This window comes from Alternaria atra (genome assembly GCF_907166805.1).
Source record: "Alternaria atra isolate CS162 genome assembly, contig: 30, whole genome shotgun sequence".
In the NCBI taxonomy this organism is placed as follows: Eukaryota; Fungi; Ascomycota; class Dothideomycetes; order Pleosporales; family Pleosporaceae; genus Alternaria; species Alternaria atra.
Window position 1 is genome coordinate 325,458 of NW_025091329.1, and position 13,186 is coordinate 338,643.

At 50.9% G+C, this 13,186-nt stretch overlaps 8 protein-coding genes across 8 annotated transcripts; 1 reads left to right on the forward strand and 7 right to left on the reverse strand.

Annotated features, from left to right (window-relative positions):
• Positions 1 to 710: 710 nt before the first annotated feature.
• ALTATR162_LOCUS9494 (uncharacterized protein) lies at positions 711 to 1,526 on the reverse strand (the record flags this gene model as incomplete). Its single annotated transcript, XM_043317128.1, has 1 exon — positions 711 to 1,526. The coding sequence occupies one exon, from the start codon at positions 1,524 to 1,526 to the stop codon at positions 711 to 713; it is 816 nt and encodes a 271-aa protein (XP_043173063.1).
• A 529-nt stretch (positions 1,527 to 2,055) lies between these two features.
• ALTATR162_LOCUS9495 (uncharacterized protein) lies at positions 2,056 to 3,412 on the reverse strand (the record flags this gene model as incomplete). Its single annotated transcript, XM_043317129.1, has 2 exons — positions 2,056 to 2,354; positions 2,410 to 3,412. The coding sequence occupies 2 exons, from the start codon at positions 3,410 to 3,412 to the stop codon at positions 2,056 to 2,058; spliced, it is 1,302 nt and encodes a 433-aa protein (XP_043173064.1).
• Positions 3,413 to 3,751: 339 nt separating this feature from the next.
• ALTATR162_LOCUS9496 (uncharacterized protein) lies at positions 3,752 to 4,101 on the forward strand (the record flags this gene model as incomplete). The annotated part of the gene is made up of 3 exons (XM_043317130.1): positions 3,752 to 3,799; positions 3,850 to 3,964; positions 4,016 to 4,101. 3 exons carry the CDS (start codon positions 3,752 to 3,754, stop codon positions 4,099 to 4,101), a joined length of 249 nt encoding a protein of 82 aa, XP_043173065.1.
• Positions 4,102 to 4,389: 288 nt separating this feature from the next.
• ALTATR162_LOCUS9497 (uncharacterized protein) lies at positions 4,390 to 5,535 on the reverse strand (the record flags this gene model as incomplete). Its single annotated transcript, XM_043317131.1, has 2 exons — positions 4,390 to 4,964; positions 5,019 to 5,535. The coding sequence occupies 2 exons, from the start codon at positions 5,533 to 5,535 to the stop codon at positions 4,390 to 4,392; spliced, it is 1,092 nt and encodes a 363-aa protein (XP_043173066.1).
• A 353-nt stretch (positions 5,536 to 5,888) lies between these two features.
• ALTATR162_LOCUS9498 (uncharacterized protein) lies at positions 5,889 to 6,347 on the reverse strand (the record flags this gene model as incomplete). Its single annotated transcript, XM_043317132.1, has 1 exon — positions 5,889 to 6,347. One exon carries the CDS (start codon positions 6,345 to 6,347, stop codon positions 5,889 to 5,891), a length of 459 nt encoding a protein of 152 aa, XP_043173067.1.
• A 567-nt stretch (positions 6,348 to 6,914) lies between these two features.
• On the reverse strand, positions 6,915 to 7,820 carry ALTATR162_LOCUS9499 (uncharacterized protein; the record flags this gene model as incomplete). Its single annotated transcript, XM_043317133.1, has 2 exons — positions 6,915 to 7,380; positions 7,474 to 7,820. 2 exons carry the CDS (start codon positions 7,818 to 7,820, stop codon positions 6,915 to 6,917), a joined length of 813 nt encoding a protein of 270 aa, XP_043173068.1.
• Positions 7,821 to 8,462: 642 nt separating this feature from the next.
• ALTATR162_LOCUS9500 (uncharacterized protein) lies at positions 8,463 to 9,212 on the reverse strand (the record flags this gene model as incomplete). Its single annotated transcript, XM_043317134.1, has 1 exon — positions 8,463 to 9,212. The coding sequence occupies one exon, from the start codon at positions 9,210 to 9,212 to the stop codon at positions 8,463 to 8,465; it is 750 nt and encodes a 249-aa protein (XP_043173069.1).
• Positions 9,213 to 11,845: 2,633 nt separating this feature from the next.
• ALTATR162_LOCUS9501 (uncharacterized protein) lies at positions 11,846 to 12,640 on the reverse strand (the record flags this gene model as incomplete). The annotated part of the gene is made up of 2 exons (XM_043317135.1): positions 11,846 to 12,468; positions 12,517 to 12,640. The coding sequence occupies 2 exons, from the start codon at positions 12,638 to 12,640 to the stop codon at positions 11,846 to 11,848; spliced, it is 747 nt and encodes a 248-aa protein (XP_043173070.1).
• Positions 12,641 to 13,186: the final 546 nt, after the last annotated feature.

Sequence of the window (13,186 nt, forward strand, 5' to 3'; positions counted from 1 at the left end):
CGTTGCAATAGGATGGTGTCGTGGTGTTTGGTCACAAGCAATGCATCCCCGCGTCGCCTGACCCTGTCATACGTCATCACTAACAAACCATGTGGCTGCATTGCATTATTGATTTTCTCTTTGTCTCACAATCCCAGTTTGCTTCTGTTAAACCAATGTATGATATTTTCTTCGTCAAAAATCCCGGAAATCTCCTTATTTGACATTCCAACGCCCAATTCTTGTCATTCCGTGGCTGTAGCGAAAGTGGTCAGCCATCATGTCAGCAACCACCGAACAAGCAGCAGAAGCACCACCCATCCAGCTTAACGCAAAGCAACAAAACCGCATACAAAAAAGACGAATTGCCCGCGAGAAACTCATCGCTCACCTAGCTCTCACACGGAAGAGTAACAAGACGCACAATCCTGGCGGAGTAACAGGATGCATGCGCCGACCACGAGGACTAGATGGCCGCTTCTTAATACCCGAACAAATCACCACCAAGCAAATGGAATGTCGCATAGTATACGAAACGAAAGAAACCCCCCAAGAAAGACCAATGGTGAAGCCAAAACTCTGAACTTCATAAGTCATCCTGTCTACCTTCACGTCACTCAAACCTTTCCACCATACACGTCAGACCACACCCAGAAGGTCCTCACACCCCCACAGCCTTTCCTTCCGAACTCAAAAGTCACACTGGCTACCTCAACGCTCCAGTTTCCTGGTCACAAGATGAAGGCATCGTCACCTCTGCCTGCTTCTTCCTGCGCCCTGCCGATAGGATCATCCGCGTACACAACCTTGACTTCCCACATGGTCGTCGCATTCATACCCATCAGAACGCCACCGCCTTTACTTCCCTTCTCCCACCTGCCTATCTCCTTGACTTTCTCCTCATCGAGAAGGAGGTCCGTCATGATGTGCTCCGTGGTTGCTCTAGCGGCAGCTCGCTCAATGTACGAGCCGTGAAGCTGAGTCGTCGTCGCATATCCTTTTGGCCTGCCGGGCGAGAAACTGGATGATAGCGACGCAGAGGAAGTTGTTTTGGAAGAAGACGAAGAGGATTTCGCTGGTACGGCAGCATGCTCAAGTGGGCCACAGGAAATAACCGTATATACCGGCGCCGGCAAGATGTCGAAAATATCCTTGTTTACCTCTCGAATTATCTTCAAGATGGTGTATGAACCCCGCTGTCCCTCTACAATGAATATTTCAAACCCATCTCTGAAGAAGTCTTCATTTGTCTCCTTTTCACCCAGTATATCTTCAATCTCTTTTAGTTCGGCGAGCTTGTCGATCGCGCGGGGTGAGTTGCTGACGATGTCTTCGATGCGGGGGAGGAGGTGACGGAAGGCTTTTGTGGGGCCGATGATGTCGTGGGAGTCAGTGTGCGGTTTTATGATGGACAGGTACCAGATTGTGTTCGGGGCGGCAGGGGGAACATCGAGGATGTCGGAAGGTTTTTGAAACGTAGAAATTGGGGAAGGAGTAGTAAAAGGGAGGACTTCGTCATCGCCTTCGAAGTAGATATCTTTGGACATGGTGAGCTGTGGATATAGTGAAGGAGTAGCGATGTAGTCGAATGCAGTACTTGAAAACTCTATATATGTGAGAGACGTAGGGTCTGTATACTGAAGAGGGGAGCACGGGCTTTGATACCTAGGTGCGTTTGCTAGGCGACGTTACCGCCTCTAATTTGCGCATCCACAGTGAATGTGAAATTAGCAGCAGTAGCAGTCAGGCTACAATATCAGTCGCCCACAGACCGCAGCCAATGACCCGGACACCTCCACGGGAATCGATGACACGTGATATCGTCCCAAGAAGGCAGGGTGTAACCGCCCTGCTTCATCTCCGAGATCGCAAAAGCGGTATGTCAGTGCAAGTTCGGAGTGACTTCAGATGATCGTGCGGTTGTGCATTGGTATCTCCTAGTGATGTAAAAGACAATCCGCCTCTGTAAAATACATGGTGTGCTTTTATACTCAGTCCCTGAACGCCAGAGCGCCATACGCATGCAGAAAGTGACCTGGAACGTGTCACCCAGCCTTTCCATATGACTACATCACCTTAATGTCTCTTCGCCCTCTTGTCCTTGCCAGGTCGTTTACTCGCACCGCCGCTGGGCTTTCCCTTCATCCTACGAGCTGAGAAGTCTCGTCCGTCTGCGCTGGATTGCGCGTCGTTGCTCTTGGCATGACGCTTCTTGCCACCGAAACCATACTTTGAGTCCTTCTTCTGACGCTTGTTGTTGAAGGCTTTGCCATCAGAACCGCGACCGCGTCGGTCGGACTTGGAGTCCTCAGCAGTGGCAGCGACGTCGAAGAGGTCTTCCTCGTTTGTAGCTGTGATGTCGGCTCCTTGTCGCTCTGCATGTTCGTTAGTATACTATAACTTCTTTGTTTGGGTACAAGTAGCACGTACTCCTCTTGAGGGTCTGAATCTTCTCAATTGTGTCCTTCTTCTCCTTGGCGCGCTCCTGCAGCTTCGCGACCTGGACCTGCTTGCCGAACTTCTTCAAGTCTCTTTGCTTACGTGCCTCAGCAGCGGCCTTCTTGCCTGCCGCAGCATCGATCAGCTTCTGCTTAATCTTGCCCATGTGCTCGTCGCTCTTGACCATCTCCGCAAAGTAGTCTGCTGGTCGGGAGAATGATACGCCCTCCTTCTTCAACTTCTTCCGCGCGTCCTTGACACCTGACAAACATTGCTTGTAGAACGCGAGCTCACGGTTGAGGTCGTCTTCGACGTCGGCGATCTCGACAGGCTCATCGGTGGTTACGGATTGGTACTCGGAGAAAGCGAGTTTGGAGTAAGGGAGTTGGATACGGTTCAGAGCAGCGGTGAGGGCGGCGGTGTTGTTGATGGTGAGGCGCTGGTGAGGAATAATGTCACCCTTGTCCTCCGACGCGACGGAATCAAGATCGGACAGCGCAATATCATCCTCATCCTCATCCTCCTCGTCATCTTCGTCGTCATCTTCGTCCTCCTTCGCAGCGTCCTCAGCAGCGTCCTCAGCCTGCAACTCTTCTTCGTCGGAGCTGATGTCGCTCTCGCTGTCGTCGAGATGAGAAAGGTCGATCGCCGGTCGCTCGGGCGCATCATCTTCATCGCTTGCATCATCGTCATCTTCCTCGTCCGTCTCCCAATCAGGCTCCTTGACTGCCGGCGCGGACTTTGAGGGCTTTACTTCAGCCTTCTTGTCCTTCTTCGACTTCTTTATCTTGCCATTAACCTTGACCTCTACCTCGTCCAAAGGCACAGGCACGCCGCCCTCCTCAGCGTCCTGCTCGTCATTCTCCTCGACCTTCTTAGCTTCGCGCTGTTCCTTCTGCTTGTGCGCCTGCTTCTCGTGCTTGCGCTGCTTCTCAAGCTTAATATTTCGGCCTTGATAGTTGTCGAGCGCGGCCTTGAGCTTGCTTTTCGCCATGTCGCCTGAGTTCTGAGATAGTTTTGAAGGGCGTTGGATCTTGGATGTTGTAAAAGACCAGACGTCAAAGCTTCCCAGAAAATAATTCGTGAAGTTCGAACTCTGGGCGCAGAAACATTTTAGCGCGTAGGCTAGCTTGACCGCCTACGAAACGGGCAGGAAGCCGCGGCGAAGACCACGTGCTTCGTGACCCAACGACCTAGTGTTCACTCTACATGCGCATGTCTTCTGTAGAATCTTAGTATCGGACTCAACAATTGACTTTTGAAACGCTTGACTTGCCCTGAAATTGTTCACTACTCAGCCTCTCCTCCAATCTCCGCACAAATATACTACATCATGGCAACGCCCCAACCGCTAGCAGATCGCGCGCAAAGCGACACCGCGGTACGTGCTACACTTACGATGATGCCCCGCTTTCCCTGACACGAGAACAGTCCGCTTCATCAACCAACGCAGAGGGTTCTGGAGAGCTCACAGCGGTCGTTGACGATCTCTTGAACCAACTCAACACCAAGTTCACCACAGTCAGCAGCGAGCTACTTGCCAAGAGTAAGCATGAGCGCTTCTGTGCGGAGTAGCTAAGATACTGATGATAAGTAGTGGATGACATGTCACGGCGACTGGATAACCTGGAAGCTACTATCCAAGCTGGAGATGGGACCAAGGGTTCGGGATCTGGAAAGTAGAGGTTATCTGAAAAAAAAAAGCACTCCATATTGGCAAAAGTAGGCGGTGTAGGCTGCACGTCTCATACAGTCATTGGCGTTTGGTAATGGGATACATAGATCGCATTGATTGCAATTTGGGTATTTACTTTTGGTTCTATCGCACTTGATTCCCCTTCTTCTCATTGTCGTAATCACGTATGCCATTCCTACACCCCGCATGTGTGCGTCCCCAGCTCATCGTATCATATCAATAAAGTGGTGGTATGAATGTCCTCATCTACAATGTTAAATCATCATGAAAACCGTCTACAACTCCTGCTTCTCTTCCGCATCATCAGCAATGAACTTACTCAAGATGTTGCTCCTGCTGATCAAGTCGTCCATCTTCTCGGGAGCTAGGTTACCCTTGGCAATGAGACCCTGCAGGCGCTTAAGTTCCTTCGCAGCGTACTCCGAATTGGCACCGATCTTGTTGAAGACCTTGACGTAGTATTCCGCGTACTTGTCCTGAAGGGTACCTGCGAGGCTCTTCGCCTCCTCGGCACCATCGGCCCATGAGCCCTGGAACTTCTCGATAATAGTGTTAAAAGCCTCGATGGTGCCACCTGTGGCGTCGAGACCACCGCCTACAGCGCGGTGGGTACCGGCGTTGGCGTTGATGAAGTCGATGAAGTCCTTCTCGGAGCGGGCGCCGTTGTATGGGAGGGGCTCGGTGGAGCCCTTGGGGAAGTATTTGATGGTCGGGTAGGATGACACTCCTTGCTCCTGTGCGAGGGCCTTGGAGTTTTCGGCTTCGGCGTCAACCTTGGCGATCAAGACACCGGGCTCGGTGACGAAGTCGTTGGCGAGGGTTTCCCAGACGGGGGCGAGGGTCTTGCAGTCTGTTCAGGTGTTAGCTGTAATCTATACGCAAAGAGGAGCTTGAAAAGACATACGTCCGCACCATGGGGCGGTGAAGGCAACAAGCACATCCTGATCCTTTCCAACCTTCTCCTTGAAGGTCTTGTCATCCAGGTACACGACCTGGCTAGGCAGCTTGCCCTTGACCTTGGGCTTAACGGAGCTCTTCTCCGTGATGAACTTGCTCAAGCTCTCGAGGTCACGTCCTCCACTGTAATCGGTAGGCTTGTCGCTCTTTCCGTCGAACCACTTGAGCGTAGGGAAGCCTGAGACGCCGAAGCGCTTGCCCAGCGATTTATGTTGATCTGCATCGACCTTTGCAACGCTGACCTTGTCTCCAGCGTGCTGGAAGACGGTAGCGAGCTCTTCGTAAACGGGAGCAAGGTTCTTGCAATGGCCACACCAGGGAGCGAAGAACTCTACGAGGGCGGGCTTGCCGGACTTAAGAACGACATCATCGAAGTTGGAGGGTGTGAGGTCGATAACGGAGGATGCCGAGGCAATTGCTGGTAGCAGCGCAATGACTGCTGGTATTAAATTGCGGAAAAGCATCTTGAAGGTGTATGAAGCTCAACGATGAATTGAGGCTCCAGATGTGTGTTGAAGAGCGGTGGGAAATCTGGTGGGGAGCTAGAGCAGCACAGCGGCTATCAGGGTCCCGTGGCGGTGGCGATCGCTTAGTATGAAAGGTGTCCTCTGTTACGCGTCTGACAGCTTTACAAATCCAACACCACACCCCCCGGGTATGACGTACACTGGGTGGTGGCCATGTATACTAATCACTTTGTTTATTGCAGTGATTCTTGCTGGCAATGAATAACCTTGCATATACTGATTCTTGGGTATCACATATCCGTCGTCCTCCCAACCTGCATGTGACGATCACCTACTACAAATCCTCAGATTTAGTTCAACGACATTTTCCAATTGTTTCCCCCAGTCATGCCATAACTCCCACTAACAGTCTTCTCCTCCTCCTCCTTCTTTTCCTCTTTGACCTCCGGCTTCTTCTCCACCTTCGCCTCTTTCGCCTTTCCCAGCTCCGCAACAACCTTCTCCACCGCGCCCTTCAGAGCCCTCACATCCGCGCCTCTGATCTCCTCAATCTTCTTCCCGTCCTTGAAAACCATGAAAGTTGGCATAGCTGTGACACCGTATTGTCCCGCGATCTCTCTCTGCTCATCCACGTTGACTTTTACGAAAGCAAACTTCCCAGGCGAGGCGTGTGAGGTGGAGAGTTGGTTGTAAATGGGCGCGATTTGCTTGCAAGGCGGACACCATGTTGCGTAAAAGTCTGCGATTAGATAGCTATGTCCGTTTAGGAGAGTGCGAAAGTGTAGGGGTGCTGATATTTCTGTCGGCATGATTGGGATTCGTGTTGTTTGTAGATGCAATTTGCTGGTGATGTATGTTGTATGTGTTTGGGTGTGGTGTGTTGATATGTGGTATGGTCAACAGTTGGTTTTCGTATATCGAGGTGATTGTCAGGATCAGACTGCACTTTTGTAGCAGCTCGACTGTGCGATGGCGCAACGTTGTAGAATGTTCTATTGTGGTGAAGATCCATAACCTGTAGCTCAGTCATACTGCGAATGGTCTCGCCAATCAGCATTTGTCATCAGCTTCACGATCACGTGCCGGCACGCTTGCTGCATCTGGTAGTCGGTGATAGCGACTCCATCAGCAACGAAGATTCCAACGGTCGCGAAGTTGGTACACGTACTTCTTCGCAAGGTAATGAGTAAATGTGTAAGAGCGTAAGCGTGTTATAGACCGATAAGATGGTCTGTAATAGACTTGACAGCGCAATTGTATACATGCGGGTTTTGTCACCACCTGAAATCCCAAGAAAAGCCCACAACGCCTCGCTATGCCATCATGGGCAGTAGAAACCCGGCTGCTATCCAAAAATCACACTGTCTTTCAGGAGCTCAGCCCCCACCCCTACCAAGTATCTCTTCCCTTTCCAGTACCTCAGGCTTGAACTTGATTAAAAAGACCGTCTTTCCCGGCCATAGTCCCTTGCCGTCCTTGCCTTCCTCGTCGCCTACGCTATGCGCTGTTACGCCCTCGGTCGGAAAGCCCGCGCCATCGCACACACCCTCGATTATGCCCGCCACAAATGCCGCGCAGTTCAAACTAGACAGTTCCTTGGGCAGGCTTATGTATTGGTTGACCATGGGGTCGTTGTCGAAGAGCATGTATTGTCCTGGATCGGTACCAGACTTTTCTAATGCGTCGGCGGGTCGACCGAACAGGTAGCGGTATAGTTGCTGTGCGATGAACTGGAGGAGAGGTAGTATACGAGTGGGGCGGATGCTCGCGAGGGGGTTGGCGGTACGAGAGAGGAGAAGGTCGAGCAGGCGAAGGCCGATCGGGTAGCCTTGAGTATTGAGTCTGAATCATGATTAGGACATGCTTCGTAGCAAACCGACTGTAGCATTCCGCAGTGCATATGTGAGGCATCGCGACTTGAATCTTCTGGCATACCTCTGCTCCAAGTCCCCCACATCCTTCGCGCCCTTCTGCGCATACGCAATCATCTCGATGAAGAGGTATGCAAATGCCGCTCTACTGAGCTCGGCATTTTTACTCCGGTTCAAATTCCTATCGTATATGCTCTTCTTGTTTGACGGATACCGCAGCCCCGGCCCCTGGCTTGCGTTCCCACTCATCGCTATGTGCTGCCCTTGTGCTTGCGATTGTACGTTGGGTTGCGGACGAATCGTGGCTGCAGACGAGGATGCAGAGGCAGTTTGCACGGAATGTGCTGGTTTGGAGAGCGAGGGCTGGCGTGAGGGGTAGTAAGAGTGGTACAGAGGCAGAATGTTGGACATGGCTGCTATTGAACCCTGACGGTGTTGTTTGGCGGAGTGATGTGGGTCCGAGGGTCGTGCGTCGTGCGTCAGACTTGCCGCGCGGGTTGAGGCTGAAGATGCCAAGCACAGACTCGCTGTCTGCTACTTCCACTTCCGAGTCCAGCCGTCTGACATTCAATACCTCCATCTATCTGTGATTGCATATTGACTGCGATGTATACGTCCCGAGAAACATCGGTGTACCGCGTCGACTGGCAACCGTCACCGCAGTGGCCAAGCTCAGAGCCACACCAGCCATATGGACTACAGCAGTCTCCAAGCCCAAATATAACCAGCCACATCACCGCAAGTACCTTCAGGTGAAACTTCGCTCGCAGCATTGCATGTTCCGTACTAGTTCTGGCAACCGGCATCGCAATGAGCAGGTTGCGATCCGCACCACTTGGTTGCTTCTGGAATGGACTTTAGATGCGTGAGGCCAGTGAATGACGCTATTGTATAACACATTATATAGTTGACTCTTTGGCAAAACACATGGGTGGCTACTGAAGATTCATAAGACATTTCAATTAGTCGATACCGCTACTGGCGCACGCGAACGTACACCTTAAACTGTACCGGACAATCTGATGCTGGTATCATGCCACTCTGTCTTCACTCCTAATCTTCCTCGGCATCCTCCTCATCCTCCAAGTCAAAGCCCTCATCAGGGAATCGTTCCCCCAGCATGGCCTTAACGGCCGCAAGACAATCTCGTTTCCGATAGCGGGCCAGGTCAGGCCATCCATGGCTGCGATATATTCCCTGGACGGCAGGTAGCATACCCTCATTATCGTCGTCGTCGTCTTCAATCCCTGTCCACACGTCTTGGACCTCGCGTGCGCTTAGAGGAACAAATTCCAGCTGCTGGAAATGGAACTTGAGTACCTCGAAAAAATCTTTTACAGCCCAGACTGCGGAGTCAGCTCGCCACTCGGAGCCGGGTACGGAGGGCCAATCGTATCGATCATCCATAACTTGTTCTCGTGCAGGATTATACTTGATGGGACCAGGGCAGTTTGGCCAGTACACCAGCCCGAGCTCCGTGTCGAGCAAGATGACGCTAGGGACGTCCCGTTGCCGCAGGGTAAGGCCGACCACATGCGCAGGAACATCACCCTCGTCAGCATCAATCTCGGTCAGCATTTTGACCGGCCGCCAGTCGGTAACGCGAGTGAAAGATTGCCAATCGACAAACTTCCAATAGGGAGCGCCATCAGCCTCTTCATAGTTGGTGCTGGAAATGTATGGCAGGTGGCGAAGTAGCTCGATGACTTCGTCCGATTTCCCGAAGCCTGTCCAGGCGTCGGATGTGATTGTTGGCCATCCGCCACCGGGGGCCTGGAGGACTTGGAATTTGGGCAAATACATGTCCACAAGAAAGCCGTAGTAGTCGCGAACCGCAGCGACAGTAGTGTCGCGGGAGTAGCTAATTTCATTTAGGAGCGGGCATTATTGCGGGAGAGATCTTAGAGGAGTAATGCACAGAAAAGGCGACCAATACACGAAGTACTTGTTTGCGAAATATCTAGGTACGCGAGTTGCCCTGTTGTGCAGCCGAGCCAAGGCGGAAAGATGGCCACGTACAACTATTCCCAAAACACACTACTAGCGAGCCCACTCCTCGAATCCTGCAGGAAGTGCCCAAGTCCAGGTGCCTGTATACATCTACACCATTTACTCCTGCAGCCAACTTTGAAACTCCTGCGGTATTAACTCGTGCGCACATATCATTAGCCTCAGACTTCCAGCCAAGAAAAGAAAACCCTCACGAGAGCTCTGCATGCACGTCCTCGCAGATTGTGGAAGAAGAAAATGGCAAAAACACCGTTTCCATATCATCCGCTTGCGTGAAAGCTGTTAAGAATTTTCAATTCTAACAAATCGTCCAAAAGTGTCCATCGGCCAGTATATCTCGCCTTCACTGAGAGGAGAAGAATTTTCAGACTTCCAGGTTACCTACCAGATGTAGCCTATACATGCGATCTCACTGGGCTACCTGGGTACACCAGCTATCGGATCAACTCGCAAGTCCGGGTACGAGTCCGGTACAAGTGAAGACGTTACATGGATTCCAACTGCGAAGGACTCCGATTACATGATATTCCATAGTCTGTTCGGGTTATCTTGGAACTAGCAACGGAGAGATGGTTGCGATTGATCCTGAAACGGCCCCAGGCAGCTTCTGGAGCCATACCATTAAAGATGCGCCTTGAGGATCAAATATGCTTGTCCGATATGTAGACAGTTTGTAGGTAGATATATCGTGAGCTGATAGAAGATTCGAGGAGCCATATAATTCAGTATTTACATTCCTTTTGATCTTATCACACTCATTGATTCGATATACAACCCAGTCCTGTTACGACATTCCTGGTAAGGGCAGCCACTTTAGTGTATGCTGCCCTTACGGCAAACGACATCTTGACATCTTCATCTTCGGTTGCGCTCCCGGACACACCAGTCAGTAATCCTCGGGGATATGATAAGATCTTTATGATTGCCCGCTACCGTGTATCGAGGTTTCAAATACGTACAGCTGGACTCCTTACCTTTCCTTTGCTCATTTGCGTCGATGTCAGGAGCCACTCCTTTTACAGTTTTCTGTTACGCAATCGCTGGCAGATTATACGTCCAACATTCTCATTCGCACATGCTCGCTTTCATCTGTTCCCAACGACTACAACGGCAACTTAGTAGCGAGGGAGAATCCAATGACAGCGGACGATCTCTACGGCAGGGTTGGTGCCAAGGTTGATAGTGTGCTTGAGCTTGCGAGCGAAGGTGCAGGCAGTGGACACACTGGAACTGTTGGCATCCTTTTGGAAGGCATGCAGAAGTACTTCGCTGCTGAGGTAGACTGCGATGAAAACTTCTTGTTTGCCTACATCAACGGAACCATAGCAGGCATGTAAATGGGAGAAGATCTCGGCAATCTTTCTGCCAAATCTGTGCTCAGAACTTTAGCTGAGCGCCTTCGGGAGGAAGCTGTTGCTGGTGATCACACAGTGGCTCAGCTATGTCGTAGCGGACGACAGTCAGAATGCGTATTTAGTATTGCTATCGATACTACCTAAGACTTTGCTTCTGTCCAGAAGACAACGCTTAAATGAAGTAAGAGAAATTGCGCTGTCGACGAGAAGCTTCAGCCACTTCCTTCTCTCGCAACAGTAACCATCATGGAGATTGCTAGTTTCAACACCACCATGCACAACAATGGTACGGATAGCAGTAACTCTACCACACCGAGCTTCCATTCCTTCTCAACAAGCGATATTAGACAAGGATCATCTCTACTGAGTAAGCGTGCAACTTGTCGATACATTGGAGTTATTCCTGGCGACAGTTGTAGCGCTCCCGTTTCCAGATGTGGCATCACGACATCGCAACTCACACAGTACAACCCCAAAGCTAACCTTTGCTCGTCCCTTCAACCTGGCGACTACGTTTGTTACTCAACTGGAGACCCACACACTAAGCCTAAGCCATCGGCCCCCAAGCCTTGCGCAGACGGAACATGCGCAGTTCATCTCATCGCCAACGGTGATGATTGCAGCAGGCTTTCAACAAGATATGGTGTTGCTGTGGCTGATCTGGAGAAGTGGAACAAGGGCAAGATATGGGCTTAGACTGAATGTAAAAATATGCTTGTTGGGTATCAGTGATAGCTTGGCGCCAATGCCGTCCGCTCAAGTAGGCACGGCATGTGATCCTTTAGTCCCCAGTACAAAGCCTCTCAGTTCCGGCAATAGGTCCGTTTCATTCACCGACCTCAACCCCTATCCTTTCAACGCCTGTGGTAGTAACTGGGGCTTCTGCAGAGTATTTCCAGCCCACTACGACATCCGCACACCTCCTAGTGGTGGCCCTGGTACTAAATTGAAGCAATTCCAGAATACTTGCATGTCTAACTGCGGAAATAACATTGAGCAAAACTCTGGTCTCCCCGCAAGATTCTCTCGTATCAGACCTGCAAATTTCAGATTGCGACTGCACTGTCGTCTTCATTCCTCCTTTCCCCCCATGTCCAAATCCTGCCCACGATCTTTTAACATAGCCTCGATAGCTGCGAGACAATCATCCTTGTGGTATCGTGTTAGATCAGACCACCCATGATCTCTGTAGATCTTCTGGACTTCTTTGAGTTCCTTCTTACCCTCTGCGGTGTCCCAATACCAAGCAGCCCTAACTCGATCCGACTTAAAAGGTACGAAGTTCAGCGTTTTGAAATTGGCTTTGAGCATCTCAAAGAAGTCCACGATTTCCCAGATCCCACTGTCGGCCCGCCATTCGACCTGATCTTCAGGAATTAGATCATCGTCCAACCAGCCGTAAGGGTCGACTTGAACATCTGAAATCGCGACTTTGGCTTCACTCATACACTCGTACCAGTAGATGACACCAAGCTCGGTGTCGAGTACGAAGGTCAGACCATACCGGGAATGGACCGTTAGACCCACAATGTGAGGTGGTATCGTTGCTTCGTTCGGATAAGGCTCTGTCGCCTCTCTGATATCCTCACCATCCTTGTCCGCAGGAGTCATATGCCAATTCACAAACTGGCGCCCAGGGGCAATCTCACCCTGGCGTATGTAGGGGAGATGTCGGAGGAGTTGAATAACCTCTTCTGTCTTGTCAAAATTAGGCTAGCCTTTCGGATTGATCGTATCTCAACCATGTTCGGGAGGCTCAAGAATTTCCGAATCATCCAGGTACATAGCTGCCAGGAATCGAAAGTATCCGAGAACAGCCTGGACTGTCGCATCGCCCGAGTAGGTAATCTCGCTTATATAAGGCATGTGTCTTGCTATCGAGGTAAAAGGTGTAGGATGGCTGATAGAAGAGAGAAGGTGTAGAATGACAATAACGGAGAAGAAGGTTAATGTTCAGATGCAGCACTGATCTTACTGAGAGACGTAGGAGAATATACTATAGTATTCGCTGTCCGCAAGGCACCCGTAGCAGCACGAGGCGTAGTTCTTATGAGGCATTTCATGAATGCGGCACGGTGCCATGGACCCAACAGTTCCGCATTGGAAAGAACACACCGCCTGCATGCTCCGGTATCGGCGTTAGTTCCAGCTAAAACAGACGTAGTGGTATGAGAGTAGCGATGCGGGTGCGGATCTCACAGGCGGAGCAAGCAAGGGAATGTCCACTCTGGCAACGCGGATATCATAACTTAGGAAGCTTGCAAAATCGCCGGTTAAAATTGACTGAGGTTCGTTGTATCGGTAGTTAGGCCATTCACGAGCAGTGTAAGATCACAGAAGCAAAATTCATCAGTCTGGGTTGCAATACCCCACCTTGACTTGAGAGATTTCCGCGGTTCGCAAGGCGGGGCC